We start from the raw sequence: 20,114 nt of genomic DNA, 5'->3' as shown, positions 1-20,114 counted from the left end.
GAGAAGGAGGCATCAAAATCAGCATCTTCTGCTTCCAGATTGCCTGCATGGCCTCCCTTCCCCTCTGCTCTCTTTCTGTGACAAAAGCACCCTGAAAACCATCTTTGAATTGCCCTGGGAACCCCCCCAGTGGGCCTTGAACCCCGGCACTGTTCCAGTGAGAAATAAATGACAAGTTTCAAGGCTTACATCCACTATCCTCCCCCTCTTCAGGACTTCCAGTTCCCAGAGAAGATTTCATCTCCCATGTGGAGAGAGGAGGCCTGAGGAACTCCTGTCCTGGTGAGTGAGTTCCAAGCTGGGGTGCAGGCTGCCATCCCAGGAGGCTTCTTCATGTGATGGGCTTGGGGGCAGGAAAACTCGCTTGGAATCCCTTTTCAGACTCTTGTGGTAGTGAGATCCTGAGTAACTCAGTGAACCTCTAAAGCTCAGGCTCTTCATCTATAAAATGATGGGGTTGGACTTCATGGCCTTTCAGTTCCCTTCTAATGAAGAATCAATGATCCTAGTGGAAGTCTTTGTCGGAAATTTGGGGCCGTCCAACAATCTACAAAGAAAGAGGGCTCTGGCTGTCTCATATGACTTTTCTTATGCCTTCCTTAAGCCAAAAAAAGCATTTATTTGTACTTTTTTGATATTTATTTAAAACTAAAAATGAAGTAGAAAAAGACATAAAAGAACAATTTTTAAAAATGTTTTATGTTCAGCAGAACCTAAGGGAGGATTCAAAATATGTAATAAAAATTTCCATAAACCATAAATGAAAGATATTGTATTCAGATCCTTCCATTGCTTTTTGGTTTCCTGTAGTTTTTATTTTGTTTTCTGCTGTGCGCTTTTACTTTATTCTTTCCTGCCCTTTCATCCTCTGCTAACTCCTCCATGTAGGCTACCGTTAAGCAGAGAAACATAGGACAAGCAACAACCTCTGAGGAAAGCTGGCCACAAGCTGGAATCGATCAGTTGGAAGTCTCCTTTCCTGCCTCCTTCCCTCCTTTTGGTCTCTCTCCTCTGTCTTCTTCTTTCTTTTCTTCCCTTCTGTCGATCTACAATATCATATACTCCTATGTACAGATCATCCCTGGATAGATTTCATTCTTGCTTGCTTTATTTATTTCTTGCTTGTTTGCTTTCTTTCTTTCTTTCTTTCTTTCTTTCATTCTTTCTTTGCCCAGGGACACACAGTTAGGAAGTGTGTCTGAGACCAGATTTGAACTTGGGTCCTCTTGACTTCTGGGCTGATACTCTATCCACTGTTCCACCTAGCTGCCCCAATTCCTTTCTTAAGGAACACATCTTAAATCAAAATCTGTCTGATTCTCATTGACCTCCCATAGAGCCCTTTATGAACCCATTTGGTCTTTGTTTGGGTCCTCATTGACTTAAACTGAGTATAAATCGCAGTCATTTCTGCTTTGGCCAAAAAACCTGAGGTTTGTCCCAGAGTCATTCATTTCTTTTTATTTATTGAGATTTGTTTTAGCCTTGGTCAGAGAGGAGAATCTTTGCTTCCATTGCTCCCTAGCTTTAATCAGTGGATGGGGGAGCCTTAGTCACAGGAGACCTGGACTTAAGAGTCCTTACCTTAAGAAGGCCCAGGTCTCTCTTGGCCATCTGCATCCAGAGCCATCTATAGTAATCCTGATCTGTACCTGGCCACAGGAGACAGATGGCTCTGTGGGGGAAAGTGAGGCTGGTGACTTTGTGCAGCCCTCTCTCACTTAAATCCAGCCACTCACTATATAACTGACAGCTTCCCTTAGATTAGGGATATGGAGGGAAAGACTTATGGTTATTCCATAACAGCACCAGGAGTCCTATGCCCTTGTTATCTTCACTATGAGATTTGTTCATAGGTGAGAGGGAGCAGGAAACAAACAGAAATAGAAACAGATTTGGCCCCCCAGAATGACCAGCATGCAAGCATTAAGGTGGGGTCAGGATATAAGGTCAGCCCTAGGTAATGTCAATCAATCAATGTACATCAGTTAAGCTCCTTTTGTGTTCATTGCATTGAGCCCTGGGTATACAAAGAAAAGCTGTCAAGAAGTTTTAAATCTGGCATAAAAATCATAGATGTTTTGCAAATAAACAGCAGCTCATGAAACTTATTCTTAGCTAATCCAGGAAAAGAAAAGTATTTTTTTTAATAGAAATGCATAGTTTTCAACAGACATTTGTATATAAAGAGAGAGAGGAAAGGAAGTTTATGAAGGAAGAGTTGAGGTGGAGAGAATCAAAATTATAGTGACAATGATAGTAGTTAACAAGCATATGGGTGCCAAGAGTTTTAAAGGTATTATCTCATTTGATGCTACCAACAACCTGAGAAGTGGGTACAATTATTACCTTCACTTACAGGAAATCGAGGCAAAGAAGCACATTCCCAGAGGTGCAGAGCTAGGTGGTGCCTGAGATTGAATTTGAAAGAAATGGATTGAGAAGCCTCAGTTTCCAGTTTCCAATTCTAATCTCCTGCAGGGATTTGGATCAGGTTACTCATCCATTCAGAGTTCATAGCTTGGCTTCTAAATTGTGAGAACCTTCACCTTCCCTTTGTCTCAGCTTTGTCGTGGGGGTCCAATGTCATTGTACTGTGTGTGCAATTCTGTGTCAATTGAATCACTTTTCTGGTGTGAGCTAATAACATTTAAAAATGATGGAATCTGTCCATTTCAGATCGAAAACTTTTATCTGGAAATATTAAAAGTCAATGATTTTAATATCAGCCAGCATTAGAGGGTATATTCATACATGTGTGTGTCTGTTTCTTTCAGATGCAGAGACATGGTTTGATATGAAGGAGATGAGTGCAAATCTGAAAATGATCTCATGGAAAGACCTTTTTCAATATAGTGAATACAGAGCTATTGTTGCTAAGCACAAAAGAAACCACATTGGAGAGGAACACTATGAATGGAATACACACAAAAAGGCTTTAGGAGAGAGTTTCAGTGTGCCTAAAGATAAGAATATACATCCTCAAGAGAAAACACCTGAGTGTCATGAATGTAATAAAACTTTTCTTGTACTCTCTTCCCTTTCAAAGCATCAGAGAATCCATGCTGGAGAGAAACCTTATAAATGTAAGAAACATGGAAAGACTTTTAGAGAGCAATCTACTTCTGCTAAACATGAGAAAATTCATGCAGAAAAACAATCTTACATATGTAATCAATGTGGAAAGGATTTCCAATGTTATTCCAGCTTGGCTCAACATCAGAGGATCCACACTGGAGAAAAACCTTATGAATGTAAGCAATGTGGAAAGAGTTTCACATACAACTCTAGACTTGCTGTGCATCAGAGAATCCACACTGGAGAGAAGCCTTATGAATGTAATGAATGTGGAAAGGCTTTCACAAAGCACTTCTCCCTTGAAGTACATCAGAGAATCCACACTGGATTGAAGCCTTATGAATGCAAAGAATGTGGAAAGACTTTCACATATCATTCCAGTCTTGCTGTCCATCAGAGAATCCACACTGGAGAAAAACCTTATAAATGTAATCAGTGTGAGAAGACTTTCAGATGCAACTCTAAACTTGCTGTCCATCACAGAATCCATACTGGAGAGAAGCCTTATGAATGTAATGAATGTGGAAATGCTTTCACAAAGCGCTCCTCCCTTGTAGTACATCAGAGAAGCCACACTGGAGAGAAGCCTTATGAATGTAACAAATGTGGAAAGGCTTTCACAGATTGCTCCAGTCTTGCTGTCCATCAGAGAATCCACACTGGAGATAAGCCTTATGAATGTAATGAATGTGGAAAGACTTTCACACACTGCTCCAGTCTTGCTAAACATCAGCGAATCCACACTGGCGAGAAGCCTTATGAATGTAATGAATGTGGAAAGACGTTCACACAGCGTTCCAGTCTTGCTGTCCATCAGAGAATCCACACTGGAGAAAAACCTTATGAATGTAATCAGTGTGGAAAGAGTTTCAGATGTAACTCTAAACTTGCTGTCCATCAGAGAATCCACACTGGAGAAAAACCTTATGAATGCAATCAATGTGGAAAGAATTTCAGGTGTAGTTCAGGTCTTGGAAAACATCAGAGAATTCACACTGGAGAGAAGCCTTATGAATGTAATGATTGTGGTAAGACTTTTACATCTCACTCCAATCTTGCTGTCCATCAAAGAAACCACACTGGAGAGAAGCTTTATAAATGTAATAAATGTGGAAAGACTTTCACATGGAGTAATGGTCTTCGTGAACATCAGAGAATCCATACTGGAGAGAAGCCTTATGTATGTAATGACTGTGGAAAGGCTTTCACACAGCGCAGCAATCTTACTTCCCATCAGAGAATCCACACTGGAGAGAAGCCTTATGAATGTAAGAAATGTGGAAAGGCTTTCACATGGCACAGCCATCTTACTTCCCATCAGAGAATCCACACTGGAGAGAAGCCTTATGAATGTAGTGACTGTGGAAAGGCTTTCACATGCCGCAGCCATCTTACTTCCCATCAGAGAATCCATACTGGAGAAAAACCTTATGAATGTAATCAGTGTGGAAAGACTTTCACACGATGTTCTAGTCTTGCTCTACATCAGAGAATCCACACTGGAGAGAAGCCTTATAAATGCAATGAATGTGGAAAGGCTTTCACAGATTGCTCCAGTCTTGCTGTCCATCAGAGAATCCACACTGGAGAGAAACCTTATGAATGTAATGAATGTGGAAAGGCTTTCACACAGCGCAGCCATCTTGCTTCCCATCAGAGAATCCACACTGGAGAGAAGCCTTATGAAGGTAATGACTGTGGAAAGGCTTTCACATGGCACAACAGTCTGAGTAAGCATGAGAAAATCCCCATTAGACAGAAACCTCATGAATGTGGAAACCTTCAGGCAAAGCTCAAATCTTGCTTAACAGAGAGTGCACATTAGAGGAAAACTTTTGAGTGTCTGGATCATGGTAAAGTTTTTAATAGATATTAGTATCTGACTAGACATGAGTGATCCTATGCTAGATGTAAAACCTCCTTCATATACTCCATGTGGAAAACCATTCAGGCTCACTTCATCCCTGAATTGCCTCCAGAAAATTCCTAGAAGATTGAAATCATGAATAAAGCTATAAAAACGGAGGACAGAACTTGTCAGTCAACAGAGATTTTCTGCTTGGGAACAAATCTCCTATGGACTTGGAACGGGAAGGTCTTTAGCCCAAGTTCACCTCTGAGTTTGCATCTCAGGATATGGAGTGGAGAGAAGACTTACAAATGTGCTGAAGGAAGACTTGCTCTTTTCTAGAAGATAAAGGTCATTATAAATCACAACATTCACACTGAAAAGAAACATTATACAAAATGTATTTGCAGAAAGTCTGGATCTCATACTTGGTGTAGAAATCTTGTTGCAGATGAAACATGTGAATATAATGAATGAGGAAAGGCCTCTTCCTACAGCATAGAACTCTTTAGACATTGCAATTTTATACTGTGTATAAAGGTCAGAAAATAGATATGTGTTTTCCTCTGAAATCCCAAGATTGGTATCCAAAGAAGAGTCTTTATAATGGAAAAAACCAATTGTTTCAACCTCCTTTCTCAATAAAAATGATTGAGATTTTTTTATCTGAATTTAAATGGTTTTTATTACTTAATTTTCCTTTTCATTCTCTTGTTTTTTCCTAAATTCTTTGGCTTTCCATCTGTGTGATAAGTCATGTGTTCCATGTTCTAATTTTCTTTTAAAATATTTGTAAATGTGGCTTAGGTCTCCATTTTGACCTTATCTTGCTAAATTGTATCAGGTGGGTTCATTGGGAAGTGAGGCCTTTTCAGAAAGCTGACACCCAGAGGAGTGCCATAGTTTAGGACTACAGTTCCAAGAAAACTCTTCCCCCTTATACCCTTGCTTAGTCTTGCACAAACCACTTTGCCACATCAGTAAGGTTTGTAATGTATAATTATTGTTCTTAAGTAGAGTGGGTTCCTATGACACATTGTGAGCCCCGATACAAAGTCCGGGATAGCTGGAGTCCAGTGTGTGGTAAAGTTGCTCAGTCCACAATGTAAAAAAATCCTGCTCCATCTCCTGTACTTTGCTTCCCTTTGCTAGACTGCACTAATTCAGGTGATGTCCCTTTCCTGCAGAAATGGAATCAACTGCTTTCTGCTCTGACTCTGAGAAACATCTATGTGAACTATTTTGGGTCGGTCATCATTGTCCCACACAGTGATCATATAAATTATACTCTTGTATTTGACAAATGTAAAAACTAAAGAATTGGGAATAAGAATTTATTATTTGGTTTAAAAGATGTAATATTCATTTTAAAGGAAAATATACCAGATAAACAGGTAAATTTTCAAACAGCCTAGCTACAATTTTTCACATTAATTTTACAGAGTCCAGATCAAAAGAAGGGTTCATTTTCATAGGGCACATTTACATAATCCTCTAGAAATTATTTTTCAAATGCCAGTATTTTTTTTTAATTGGTTAGTTAGATTTATTTTTTTTAATTTTTTTAAAATAACTTTTTCTTGACAGAATCCATGCCAAGGTAATTTTTTACAGCATTATCCCTTGCACTCACTTCTGTTCCGATTTTTCCCCTCCCTCTCTCCACCCCCTCCCCCAGATGGCAAGCAGTCCTTTACATGTTGAATAGGTTACCCTATATCCTAGATACAATATATGTGTGCAGAACCAAACAGTTCTCTTGTTGCATAGGGAGAATTGGATTCAGAAGGTATAAATAACCTGGGAAGAAAAACAAACATGCACGCAGTTTATATTCATTTCCCAGTGTTCTTTCTTTGGGTGTAGCTGCCTCTGTCCATCCTTGATCAATTGAAACTGTGTTAGATCTTTTTATCGAAGAGATCCACTTCCATCAGAATACATCCTCAAACAGTATCATTGTTGAGATATATAATGATCTCCTGGTTCTGCTCATTTCACTTAGCATCAGTTCATGTAAGTCTCGCCAGTCCTCTCTGTATTCATCCTGCTGGTCATTCCTTACAGAACAATAATATTCCATAACGTTCATATACCACAATTTACTCAACCATTCTCCTATTGATGGGCATCCATTCATTTTCCAGCTTCTAGCCACTACAAACAGGGCTGCCACAAACATTTTGGCACATACAGGTCCTTTTCCCTTCTTTAGTATCTCTTTGGGGTATAAGCCCAGTAGAAACACTGCTGGATCAAAGGGTATGCACAGTTTGATAACTTTTTGAGCATAGTTCCAAATTGTTCTCCAGAATGGCTGGATGTGTTCACAATTCCACCAACAATGTATCAGTGTCCCTGTTTTCCCACATCCCCTCCAACATTCCGCATTATCTTTCCCTGTCACTCTAGCCAATCTGACAGGTGTGTAGTGGTATCTCAGAGTTGTCTTAATTTGCATTTCTCTGATTAATAATGATTTGGAGCATATTTTCATATGTCTATAAATGGTTTCAATTTCTTCATCTGAGAATTGTCTGTTCATTTCCTTTGACCATTTATCAATTGGAGAATGGTTTGATTTCTTATAAATTAGAGTCAATTCTCTCTATATTTTGGAAATGAGGCCTTTATCAGAACCTTTGACTGTAAAAATGTTTTCCCAGTTTATTGTTTCCCTTCTAATCTTGTCTGCATTTGTTTTGTTTGTACAAAAACTTTTCAATTTGATATAATCAAAATTTTCTATTTTGTAGTCAACAGTGATCTCTAGTTCTTCTTTGGTCATAAATTCCTCCCTCTTCCACAGGTCTGAGAGGTAAACTATCCTATGCTCTTCCAGTTTATTTATAATCTCATTCTTTATGCCTAGGTCGTGAACCCATTTTGACCTTATCTTGTTGTACGGTGTTAAGTGTGGGTCAATAAATGCCAGTATTTCTAAGAAAATATTTTCCCCTAAATTCCAAAATGAGGAAAATCAGAGTGAAAATAATGGCATGAATAATGTTTTTGAATCTGAGAGAAAATTGCCAAATAACAGGAATTCAGTTGATTATCTTAGAATTGTGTTATGTTGCTGCCCATCCAGCCCTAACAGCCAGGCAGCTTGTGAGTTTCTAGACGTTGGTGGGCGAAGAGCTGGTGGACAAGCTGACAGGAAACACAGGTCAGGTGGGAGATAAGAGCAAACAAAATGTATTCTTCTGAGGATAAGGATTTATATATCTTTCACAGAGGCAATAATGTGTTCTTCTGAGAACATTGGTCTTTTCTCATGGGGCTATTAGGTATGAAATCACCCAGACAGTTTCCTCCCTTCCTTGCAATCTCCTAACAGGGGTCTTCAAACTTTTTAAATAAGGGGCCAGTTCACTGTCCCTCAGATTGTTGCAAGGCCGGATGATAGTAAAAACAAAAACTTTTGTTTTGTGGGCCTTTAAATAAAGAAACTTCATAGCCCTGGGTGAGGGGGACAAATGTCCTCGGCTGCTGCATCTGGCCCGCGGGCCGTGGTTTGAGGACCCTGTACCTAGGACATCCTTTTCCCTAGAGACAGAACAGAGGGGTCGTGAGCTACCATCCTGAGTTCTCACAGCCATCAAACAGGGGACAAGCTACAGACCTGATAGAAAATTTTGATTACATCAAATTAAGAGCCTTTGTACAAACAAAACTAATGCAAACAAGATTAGAAGGGAAGCAATAAATTGAGAAAACATATTTGCTGTTAAAGGTTCTGATAAAGGCCTCATTTCCAAAATATGTAGAAAATCAACTCTAATTTATAAACAGTCAAGCCATTCTCCAATTGATAAATGATCAAAGATAGGAACAGACAATTTTCAGATGATAAAATTGAAACTATTTCTACTCATACAAAAAGGTGTTCCAAATCATTATTGGTCAGAGAAATGCAAATTAAGACAATTCTGAGATACCACTACATACCTGTCCCATTGGCTAGGATGACAGGAAAAAATAATGATGAATGTTGGAGAGGATGTGAGAAAACTGGAACACTGAAGTAAGTAAATAATTTTAGCAAAGAACAAGAGAAAGAAGACAAATTTAACCTGCACTGCTATGCTAATTTTATATCTCAAAGGTAGAATTGAGGAGTGGTCTATTCACTACTGGCTCAGGAACCTGGTTATGCACTGACCAACAGATTATTTGTCTGTTAGTCAGTAATGTTTGTAGGAGTATTCTGAAGCCAGAAGACTTTAGAATTATTTACAGACAGATTCTTAGAACAATAGCACTCGAAGGTCAGAAGGACTCCAGAGTAAGTAAAATTTTATCCTTTTATCAATGTTTTCTTTTTTCTTTTTCTTTTCTTTTCTTTTTCTTTTTCTTTTTTGATAAAAGCCCTTTTTTATTGAGAGAATTATAATTTCCAAGATAACTATATCTCAAACCACAGAGGTCTATATAAATGAACAATAATGGCCTTTTATTTGGGAAGGTCCCAGACGGAACAAAACATCTGTTATTTTTCAATTGGATTGCCAAGGCTATTTGAGGTCCAAATGAAAGAAATACTAAGAGGGAGTGGAGGGAAGAGCTAGGGAAATCACATATATGTAAAGTGAGGTGAAGGGGATTTTCTAATCCTTTGTTTTAGCTTATGTTTAATACTACTTCTTGACTTGAATCCTCCAATCTTCCTTTTTTTTTTTAGGAGTTATTATTATTATTATTATTTTTATTATTGCTTTTTATTGACAGAACAAATGCATGGGTAATTTTTCAACATTGTCCCTTGCACTCCCTTCTGTTCCAACTTTTCCCTTCCCTCACTCCACCCTCTCCCCTAGATGTCAGGCAGTCTCATATATGTTGAGCATGTTAAAGTATGATAAAATATATGTGTACACATTTGTATAGTTCTCTTGTTGCACAAGAAAAGTCGGATTCAGAAAGGTAAAAATAACCTGGGAAGAAAAACAAAAATGCAAATACATTCTTTTTTTATTTCTCTTCACATCATTCTGCATTAGTTCATAGAGATTTTCCAACTCTCCTCTCAAAATACACATCTAATTACTTTAGCCTTTCCCAAATAATAAGACAATCTAGTAGTTTCCAAATCGAGGTTACCATGAGAAGACCATTAATGACTATTGTTGTCTATAGACCTTTTGCTTTCTGATTTCTGTGGGGTATTCATGTAGTAGTAGGAATATTTGTATTGATATTCTAGCATCCTACAGATTATACAAGGAATAAAAGTTTTAATAATAATCAGCTTGAAATTACTCTTACCCTGATAATTTATATTTAGAAGTCACTCATTGTTTTAAGAAATGAAAGGTTGGAATAGTTTAATATTTAGTATCAAATCTAGGTCTTATTTGATGTGGCCACTCATTTTCTCCACCTGGCACTTTCAGGAGCTCATCTTGAGCAGAGTATATTAACTTGTCAGAGCAAAATTTGGGTTTTCTTCCCACAAAGAGTATAATAGTACCTGGTAATTTGTGAGTCGGGGTGATCAACACATAGGGGCTAACAGGTGTAAAACATGAAACCAGGAAAGCAGAGGTATGTATCAACCTGGGTGGGGACTTTATAAATGACATATATGCTGTCAAGATGCAGTTGAGTTAGTAGCAGCAAACAAAGGTGCTCACTAACAGGAGGATAGATTTTGTGGCTCTGGTCCCGGGAGACTCTGGGGGAGAGATAGGTGAGGTGAACTTGCTGGACTTGTTTTTGATGTCTTATAAAAAAAAATACCATGTAGGCATAAGTATAAATCATGAGTCCCCCCAAAAAAGCATCAGGAAGGGAGATAATATTTGTCAATAGGGAGGCTTGAGATATAGAAGGAATGATATGAATGCAATATCCATAATGTATCTCAGTCCTGCTTGTGGATGTGTCTTTCTCCTTTAATTACCCAAAGAACATAGACATTTAAAAGTAAGTGGAAAGTCCAACAGAAGAGACCAGAGGAAATGAGGTACTTGGGAGCTCTGACTTTAAGATCTGCGCAAATGGAGTTGCTCGGGCTGATGGTGATGGCCTGAAAGCAACTCGGAAAGCAGCTTATGTTGAGTGAAAGATTCTGAGATGCTTTGTGAAGATAGAAAACAATTTTACAGCCAATTTCATCCAGGAAATTCACCAATCCCAAAGCTGTCATTGTCTGAGAGATGCCTTTTGAGAGAAGTCCCAGGCAGTTAGTCAAAGCCAGTTGAGTAACAATGGTATCTATCCATCTTCTCCTATGTCCACTGAGAAACAGAAAAATGAAGAGACAAATAAGGAAGGAATCCCTTAGAATTCCAATTCCTATCTGGGAGAAGAAGGCAACACTCAAGATTAAGTTTTTAGATTTCATGATAGTAGTATCTTGATGATAAAAACTACCACTAAAGTCAGAGAGACCTAGAAAAAAAATAGAATTTGATATTCATGATCATTCCTTTCTCAACCCCTCACCCTCACCCCCTTCCCCGCTGCCCCCTTGTCTTAATAGAGTCTGTTAGGGAAATCTTTTTCTGGTCTTTACAGTTCTCCACACTGATACTTGGAACAAAGCTCTCAATCTACTGCTCAAGAAGGCACAAGCTGACATGAGTTTGCCTGTTGTTTGTTCTTTTCTAAGCAGTGCATAAATTATTTAAATACCCATTCCTATAACTTTGATCTTCTTGAATTAGAGTTCAAAGGGTTTACAGTCTCTTAACAATATTGGCTTTAGTTTGTGTTAGAATTCTTACAAGGTGCTAAGTCACTGAAATTGATAGAGATAATAATTATCTCATTTAGCATGGTACTTAATAGTTCTCTAGTTCACTAATGAACTTAGCACTTATTACAGTTCACACCTTTCACATCTTTAAGATTCACACCTTTAAGAGAGCATATATAACCTAGGAGACTCAATCAGGGTGAACTCCAGGAGATTCACAAGTCAGGATTCAGTCCGGGAGATTCACGAGTCAGGATTCAGTCAAGGAGATTCACAAGTCAGAAGCCCACAAGCCCACTCTCAGAGCACTCAGATTTATTCCAACTTCTGCCTTTGTGCTGGCTGGAGAGATTCAGAGGGGACTATAGGCTGCAGCTGGAAGGACAAAGGACTAGAAGCAAGACCTCTTGGAACCAGGGAGAGAGATAAGAAGAAAACTAACTGGGCAATTTAAAGAGACAGTAAAGCATCTGAACTTTTAGCTCCTGGCTGCATTTGAGGTGATTAGTACTTTGAACTAAAACAAAGGCAGCTCTTAGAAGCCCCCCAAGAAACCTGCTCAAAGAGAATATTATATTTTAGAGAAGAACATTACATTTTGGAGCCCAACGTGGGGCAGACATGATCCTGATCCAATGGGAGAGTCTCCTTGACCCAGAAATTAGGGTGAGTACAACAAGGAAACTTTGTTAAAGAGCCAAAGTAGAATTTCAGATAAAATGGGACAGATGTTTAGAAAACAGCCTGCTTTTCCTCTTCAAGGAAATTGTGTAGAGAGCATTGTTCGGCTTATGAAAAGCCAAGGTTTGATTACAATTTGGGAACAGATCACTGAACTTTTAGAAACTGTATAGTAGACATCTCCTTAGTTCTGTATGAAAAAAGAATTGGATCTAGAGAAATGGAAACAAGTAGGAGAGCAATTATGTCAATTCTACAATAAAAATGAACCTGACTCAATTTCCAAAGACACACTTAATACATAAATTTAATACAACTGGCTTTAGGAAATTATATAAGTGTTAGAATAAGGAAAAAGAAGAAAAACAGGAGGGGGAGGTGCCACTAAACTAGTGAAAAGGAGGAAGAATCAGATAAGAATTAACATCAGGAGACATTAGATCATTCCACATCCCCCGACCTCCCTCTCTCAATTAACCCTTCTTGGTTATCATATCACACTCTCAGGATTTTTTAGATGAGCATTTTTATACTGTGGTTTCCCCAAATGCCAATATAAGATTAGAAACATAAAAATAATATAAATAAGGTTTTCATTTTATTTATTTTTTTTCCAATTTCTTTCATGTTTTATTTGACATAGCCATGAAGTTTTCACAATAATTTTCAGACACAAGGCTGAAAGAAATCTTGAGAGACCAAACTATTTGATTTCCCCTAGATAGGATGATCCTAAGAACTATCTCATCCTTATGAGACTGTACCCCATTTTAAAATAAGTTATATAAAAAGTGATTCTACAATTTCCTCCAATAACACATCCTACTGCTTAACAATTTTCAGTCAATCTATGAAAGAGATGAATGTAGAGACCTGGAAGGACATGATCTACACGTACACACACTTGCCAAAGACCTTTGGGATTCAAAGACAATTTCATTTATATCTATGTTGGGAAGTAGAATGAAGGGACAATCAGTAACTACAAGGGTTCAAGCATGAGGAGGGTTCATGGATGGGAAAAATGTGACAGCAGGGGGAGCCTAGAAAAAAAGACAAAAAGGATCTTAAACCTGTAGCAAGATAATTTGAAAACCCTCAAATGTTGTATTTGAAAATTATTTCCTCATGTAACAAAAAAAAAAAAATAACACATATGTTCCCTTTTCTCTACTCATATAGCCATTATTCTAGTACAAACAGTCATCAATTTTGCCTCAGATTTGTCCCTTCTCTAATCCATCATCCACACACCTGTCAAAGAGATTTTCCTAAAATACAAATATGATGATGTCTCTCCCTCAATAAACTCTGCGGCTCCCTATTACTTTATGATTCAAATACAAATTTCTCTGTTTAGCACTTAAAGCTCTTTACAACTCAGTTTTAGGTTACCTTTCTGACTTTATTATATATTATTCCCCTCCACACACCACTATCCAATCAAATCAGTTTTCTTACTATTCCTCATAGGAAACTCAAATTTCCTGCCTCTCTGTCTTTTTGCATGTTGTATCCCATTCATGGCTGGAATGCCCTCCGTTTTTACTTCTGTCTCTTCAAATTATAAGGTTTTTCATTTTAACACACGAAGAAAAATAGCCAGTGAAACGACATCAATGCATTTCTGAATTATCTTGCATAGAAAAATCACTTGATCCTTCTCACCATTTGACCATCTGCACATACTGCATTCAGAGTAGAATGGAGTCATTCTGATCCAGTTATGCCGAATGTTTTTTCCTACAGCTCTTAATCATATGACCTCAGTGTCAAGTTTTTAGTGATCTCCCGGTAGAGGCTCAAACATCCCTATTACTGTAATGAGAGAACAAGTTTTTCTTTAAGTCAGCCCTCATTCTAATTTAGATTAGGAGAAAATCCAATCCAATCTGCATTAACACTTGAAGGTAAATAGAATCCCCAATGTTCCCACAGTCGAGTTGCAGTCAGAACCTCAAATATGGGACCCACTACTTTCTGTTTGGCTACTGCCCGGGATTTATCTAGCCACCCTTTCAGCTCCAGAGAGAAAGGAGTAAGCCCCAAAGCTAAGAATGAAAGTGGGAAAAAGGAGGTAGCCTGGGGGAGGAGGAGATCTCCGAGCGGAACAGCCTGGTGGGTGGTGATCCAGGTGGAATATGAGCCCTTGGGGTGGAGTTTGGGAGCCTGGGAGGAGTCCAGGGCAGACGTTGGGCCTCTTCAGTGGTGAAGACATTTCACGTGATGGAGGGCGGGGTTTGTAGCAGGGAAGCAACTCAAGGCCTGAGATCCTGCTCTTGGGCGTCATAGAAGGAGACAGCTCATTTTGGGGACTCTCAGGGACGGTTAAGGTGGGAACTCTTGGGCCCAGGAGAAATCTCCTGCAGTGATTTGTCTGGAAACAGGGACTTCTGGACTTGAGCTCTCTCTGCCTCCTGCAAGCCAGCTCTGTAGGTGCAGGTCCCAGGTAGGTCTGTCCACCTCCCGGCATATCTACCCCCCACCTCCCTGCCCACCTCTGAGCTTTTGCTAGTTGCCTTTGTCTTTGTGAATGGGGGATCATCTGACCTTCAGCAGCACCAGGAACTTGCTGCTCTACCAGACTCGGCTATCGGACAAGCCCTCCCTTCCGAGCGCCCCCCCCCCTCGCCCCCTCCTTTCGCCATCCTTTCTTTTCCCATCCCAGTACTTCCCAAGTGTCAGACGTTACCGTCCCCAGATTTATCACTGATTCCCGTTCTCCCAATTTCAGACCTTGCCCACAAGGACCCAGGAGTCGCGCCTTGTTCCTAGATCCCGGTTAGAAACATGGTGCTTCTGCCTTTCGATTTAGTCCCCTGATAGATTCAAGAGTTCTGCCTGCCCTGAAGACCCGCTCTGGACGTGGGCCCCCAAAACTCCTGCCTGGCTCTGCTTCTCCCCCCTTTCCCTCCAGGCACTTGGGCTGCTGCCCGATCAGACGCCAGACCATGGCTCCCTGTATCCAAGCTCCCTTTAGGATCGCCAAGTCTAAGCTCTACTAGAGGGTCCCAGACAATGTCCCCAGCTCCTAGGAAGACCTCAGGACAGAGTCATGCTGCTTTCTCGGGATCTGTGTCCCCCCGAAGTCTTCTGCCCCTCCAGTGTCCCTGATCTCCTTACCCTGAGCTATGTCAGAATTTCTCTTTCCCAGATCTTACCCGGGCTCTCCTTTCCTCCTGCTTCCCTGCCCCCTCTCTTAAAGCCCTGAAACTTCACCTCTTCCGTCCCCTCCCTCCCCGGCTTAAATCTCAGGCTTCCCCAGCTTGCCCTGGTGCCTCCATCCAGAGCCATCCTTCCATCCCCAGTGTTTGTTATGTAATCACAAGGCTTCTACATCCTTCCCGATGTATACATTGTTTCCTCCTGAATTCAGAGAGGACGGTAACAATGTTACCAGCTCCACACCGCCCCCTCCCCTCTTCTCAGTATTTTTGTAATTGTTTCCTTTTACTTTTTCTTGCTCCGTTATACACATTTTAGTCCCAACCTTTGAAACTACCTACAGTTATACTAATAACATTTTCTCATATATAAGTAAATAATTGATTGTCCTTAATGAGTGCCTTGGAATTGGTCTTTAATGTTTTCCTTTTTTCTGGATCTTTTATATTAAACTTTCCATTGAGTTCTGATCTTTCTGTTATAAATGCATGAAAGTTTTTCAGTTTGTCATATGTCTATTTTTTCCCCTCATTCCATATTCCAGATTTCTGGATAAATTATTCAGGATGCAACTTCAGATCTTTTGTTCTTTGAAATTTAATGTAACCAAACCCATGGTCTTTTAGAGTTAAAGCTGCTGAGTTTTGTGAAATCCTGACTGTTTCTGCAGTGTTGAAGTCTGTCTTATTTTCTGGTTGGATTGCAGTATTTTCTTAATCTGGGAATTTGGAAATTTTGCTAGGATATTCTTGTAAGGTTTCCTCAGGTGATCTCTTCAGTTGGTGAACAGCAGCTTTTGTTCTTTTCCCCTTAGTCTGCTTGTTCTAGAACTAAAGGGCAATTTTCTTTCATAATTTCTTGAAATATTGTATCCAGATTGTTCTTTAATAACTTTTAGGTAGCCCAACAATTCTTATATTGTGTCACCTTGATGTGTTCTTTAGTTTTTCTAACAAGATGTTTCAGATTCTCTTCTATTTTTTCTAGTTTAATTATTTTTTGGTGTCTCATAATGTCATTGGATTCCTCTTCTGTCTTTCAAGAACTTTTTTGTTACCTCTTTCAAACTGATTTACTTTCTTTTCATAATTTCTTGGATTGCTTTCATTCCCCCTCCTAATATTTCCTTGATCTCTTATTTGATTTTTGAATTCCTTTTTATGTTCTTGGAGGAACTCCTTTTTTTTTTTTTTTTTTTTTTTTTTTTTTTTTTTGGAGGAACTCCTTTTGGGCTTGTTGTGTACCTTTGATGGTACCCTTTGAGATTGGAATGGCTTGTTTTTTAACCTCACTATTTTCTGGATATTAACCATGAACTTCTTTTATAGCAAAATAGCTATTGTGAGGTTCTCTTTCTTTTGCTTATTTATCTTGAATTTTCATTTGGTTTTATTTTATTTTTAGCAACTTTTAAGAATGATCATTATTATTGTCAAGTTTGCTTTCTGAGCTCTGGGTAATGCTGCCTTAACTCTCAGCTCTTCCTTACTGTTATGTTCTGAATTCTGTCCAGGGGCTCCACCTCAGCAGCAGTTCTCACCTAAGTCACATGTAGGGTTCATCAACTGCTGTCAGAAATATTTTTGCTTCCTAAAGTACTTTCCCAGTGAGTGCTTATTCTTCCTTGTCCACAGCCATATTTCAGCATAATGTCTGGCCAGCACAGCTTTGTTTGTTCAAAACCTTTTTAATTCAATGTAATCAAAACTATCCATTTTGTATGTGTTAATATTGTCTAGTTCTTCTTTGGCCATAAATGTCCTTCTTCTTCCCAGATCTGAGAGGGAGACTATCCCTTGTTCTCCTAATTTGTTTATAGTATCATTCACTATATCTGAATCAAGAACTCATTCTGACCTTATCTCGGTATAGAGTGTTAGATCTTGGATAGTGTCTTGTTTCTGCAATGCTCAAAAAGCAATACAGCATTAAAGACTTGCTTAATAGGAGCTAATCTGAGACGTGGCATTTAGTCTAACTTCTAATCAGATGTGAATTTTGTCTATGAAGGCTCTGAAAACTGCCCCTGCAGCCTTTTCTTGAAGTTGTGCAGTGAAGGGAACCCTTTCCCTGTCTAGGCAACCCCTTCCTTGTTGGGATAGATCTAGACTTTAGGAAGCTCTTTTTGTTATCAAGCATAAATTGGCCCTCCTTGTTCCTAATGCTACCTGGTATAAGAAATTTTTCCTTATATTTCCTTCCTTGTTCCCTCAAATCTCAGCACAGCTATTGGGAAAAGAAGGGAAAGGGATAATCTGTACATACTATGTGGCAGGTACTGTACTAAATATATGAATATTTTCTCATTTGAGCCCCACAACATACCTCTGAGTTTGGTTTTATCATTTTCCCTATTAATAATTGGGGAAACTGAGGCATACATATAAAGCAATGTGCCCTGGGACACACAACTAGTAAGAGTATGAGGATGGATTTGAAATCAACCTTTCTTGAGTCCAGTCTCAGGATTTTTAGTACTGCAAGACCAACTCTCTCTAATTTCTAATAATGGAATTTTAAATTTAAAATAAATATGGAATGAAGGGGGATCACTGCAATTTCCAGGTGTTTGCTATCACAAAAAGCCACTTTAAACTTCCCATCCAAACAACTGATTCTCTTTCCATCTTATATTTACTCACCATTCTCTTTCTCAAGCCGGATTTTACACTATCCCTGTCACTTGATCTTCTCTCCCACTCTCCCACTCCCCTTCCCATCCAGCTAAAAGTCCCTCCCCCACCCTAACCCCCAGTATCCTCACCTCTATATATTCAGAAGGCTTCTACATCCTTCTGGATGTATATATTGTTTCCTATATATACAGAAATTCAGAGTGTAAAGTTACAATATTAACAGCTCTCCAACCTCCTCCTCACCTACTTTCTCAGTATTAGTTCTTCCTCTTGCCCAATTTTTATAATTGTTCCCTTTCATCTTTTCCTACCCCATCATACAAGACTTAACCTCAATCTTTTAAACTACCTACAGTTATACTGACAACATTTTCACTTCTATAAGTAAATAGTTTGTTTTAAGGAATGTCTTAGAAGTAGTCTGTAATGTTCTCCTGTTTTTCTGGATCTGTCATATTAAAATTTCCATTGAGTTCTGCTTTTTTAATTACAAATCCTTGAAAATGTTTCAATTTATCATAAGTCCATTTTCCCCCTTCATTCCAGATTATATTCAACTTTCTGGGAAAATTATTCTTGATGCAACTTCAGTTCTTTTACTCTATGAAATTTAATGTAATCAGATCAATGATCTTTCAGAGCTGAAACTGCTGGGTTTTGTGAAATCCCGAATATTTCTGCAGTATTTTATTGTCTTGTTTTCTGGTTAGATTGCAATATTTTCTCCTTAATCTGGGAAATTTGAAACTTTGCTAGGATATTCTTCTAAGTTTCCCTTCTCTGATCTCTTTCAGTTGATGACCAGTCAATTTTTTCTTTACCCTCTTATTCTAGAACTTCAGAGTAATTTTCTTTCATAATTTCTTGAAATATTGTATCCAGATTCTTTTTAAAGATATAAAAAGATAAGGATATAAAAATATAACTTTTAGATAGTCTCACAATTCTTATATTGTCTCTCCTTGATCTGTTTTCCAGTTTTTCTAATGAGATGCTTCTCTTCTATTTTTCTTTTCTTTTCAAATTTTATTGAACCTTTTTGTTGTGAAACATATGCATAGGATATGGGTACCCTTGGGTACTCATTTTTCAGCACTGACCCTTGCAAAACTTTCTGTTCCAAGTTTTTTCCTCCTTCCCTCCCCTTCCCCTAGACGGCAGATAGTCCAATATGTTAAAATATATGTTAAATCCAATATACACATGTTTATATAAATATATATGCAACTTTATATAAATATGTATATAGTTATCTTGCTGCACAAGAAAAAACTGAGTATAGAAGGAAAAAAAGAAAAAAACTTGAGAATGAAAACAAAATGCAATCAAAGATCAACAGAAAGAGCAAAGGTGCTTTTTTTTTTTTTTTTTTTTTTTTTTGCTTAGGCAATGGGTCTTAAGTGACTTACCCAGGGTCACACAGCTAGGAAGTATTAAGTGTCTGAGACCAGATTTGAACTCAGGTCCTTCTGACCTTCACTTAGCTGCCCCTAAAATTTTTTTCGAAAGTGTTAAGAATTATCTTTACATGTAATTGGGAAAAAAGTAATATTCAATAGAAAAAAAAATTGAGGTAAATCAACCTCAAGCCTTTTTGTTCCAAACTGTCTTTTGGACATCTTGAACCAATTGTCTGATTTGAGATGTCTTACAATGAACATGTAAGAGAATTATTTAAAAGGCAAAAGTGCTGGTTTCTCCCCAAGGTCCTTCTGGTTGATTTTCCTATGAAAGTCTTTGAATTTTATGGAGGAAAAGTGGGACTTTCTTTTGCTTCTAATTTTGTCTCCTATTTTAGGTAGCTTTAGGTCAAAAATCAATCCAGAATTTTTTTTACTGGTAGTATATTTTATTTTTGTAAATACATGCAAAGATAGTTTTCAACATTCACCATTGCCAAACCTTGTGTTCCAAAATTTTCTCCCTCTAAATCACAGCATTAATAGCTAATCTTCATATAGTGTCATCTATTGTCCAAGTGATACACAAATAATATTTCTTC

At 38.4% G+C, this 20,114-nt stretch overlaps 2 protein-coding genes across 8 annotated transcripts in view; both read left to right on the top strand.

Moving 5' to 3' along the window:
* LOC127556812 (zinc finger protein 239-like) overlaps nucleotides 1-5,590 on the top strand; it is a 31,758-nt gene extending 26,168 nt beyond the window's left edge. For both annotated transcript variants that reach the window (XM_051990259.1, XM_051990258.1), the window contains one exon: nucleotides 5,468-5,590. The gene's annotated coding sequence lies outside the window, so the exon portion shown is untranslated. The remainder of the gene's footprint in view (nucleotides 1-5,467) is intronic.
* Nucleotides 1-20,114, top strand: part of LOC127556798 (zinc finger protein 420-like) — a 143,039-nt gene that overhangs the window by 63,355 nt on the left and 59,570 nt on the right. For 4 of the 6 annotated variants that reach the window (XM_051990231.1, XM_051990232.1, XM_051990233.1 and 1 more), the window contains 2 exons: nucleotides 214-282; nucleotides 2,778-5,590. The exons of 1 other annotated variant lie outside the window; for it this stretch is intronic. In XM_051990231.1, the coding sequence (XP_051846191.1) occupies nucleotides 214-282; nucleotides 2,778-4,903 (2,195 nt within the window). In that variant the 3' untranslated portion in view covers nucleotides 4,904-5,590. Of the gene's footprint in view, nucleotides 1-213; nucleotides 283-2,777; nucleotides 5,591-20,114 lie in introns of those variants that run through there. One more of the 6 variants, XR_007952509.1, reaches the window with a different exon arrangement.

This window comes from Antechinus flavipes, chromosome 3 (assembly GCF_016432865.1).
Source record: "Antechinus flavipes isolate AdamAnt ecotype Samford, QLD, Australia chromosome 3, AdamAnt_v2, whole genome shotgun sequence".
Lineage (NCBI taxonomy): Eukaryota > Metazoa > Chordata > Mammalia > Dasyuromorphia > Dasyuridae > Antechinus > Antechinus flavipes.
The sequence above is the reverse complement of the archived record's forward strand: the minus strand, read 5'-3'. Positions and strand labels throughout refer to the sequence as shown.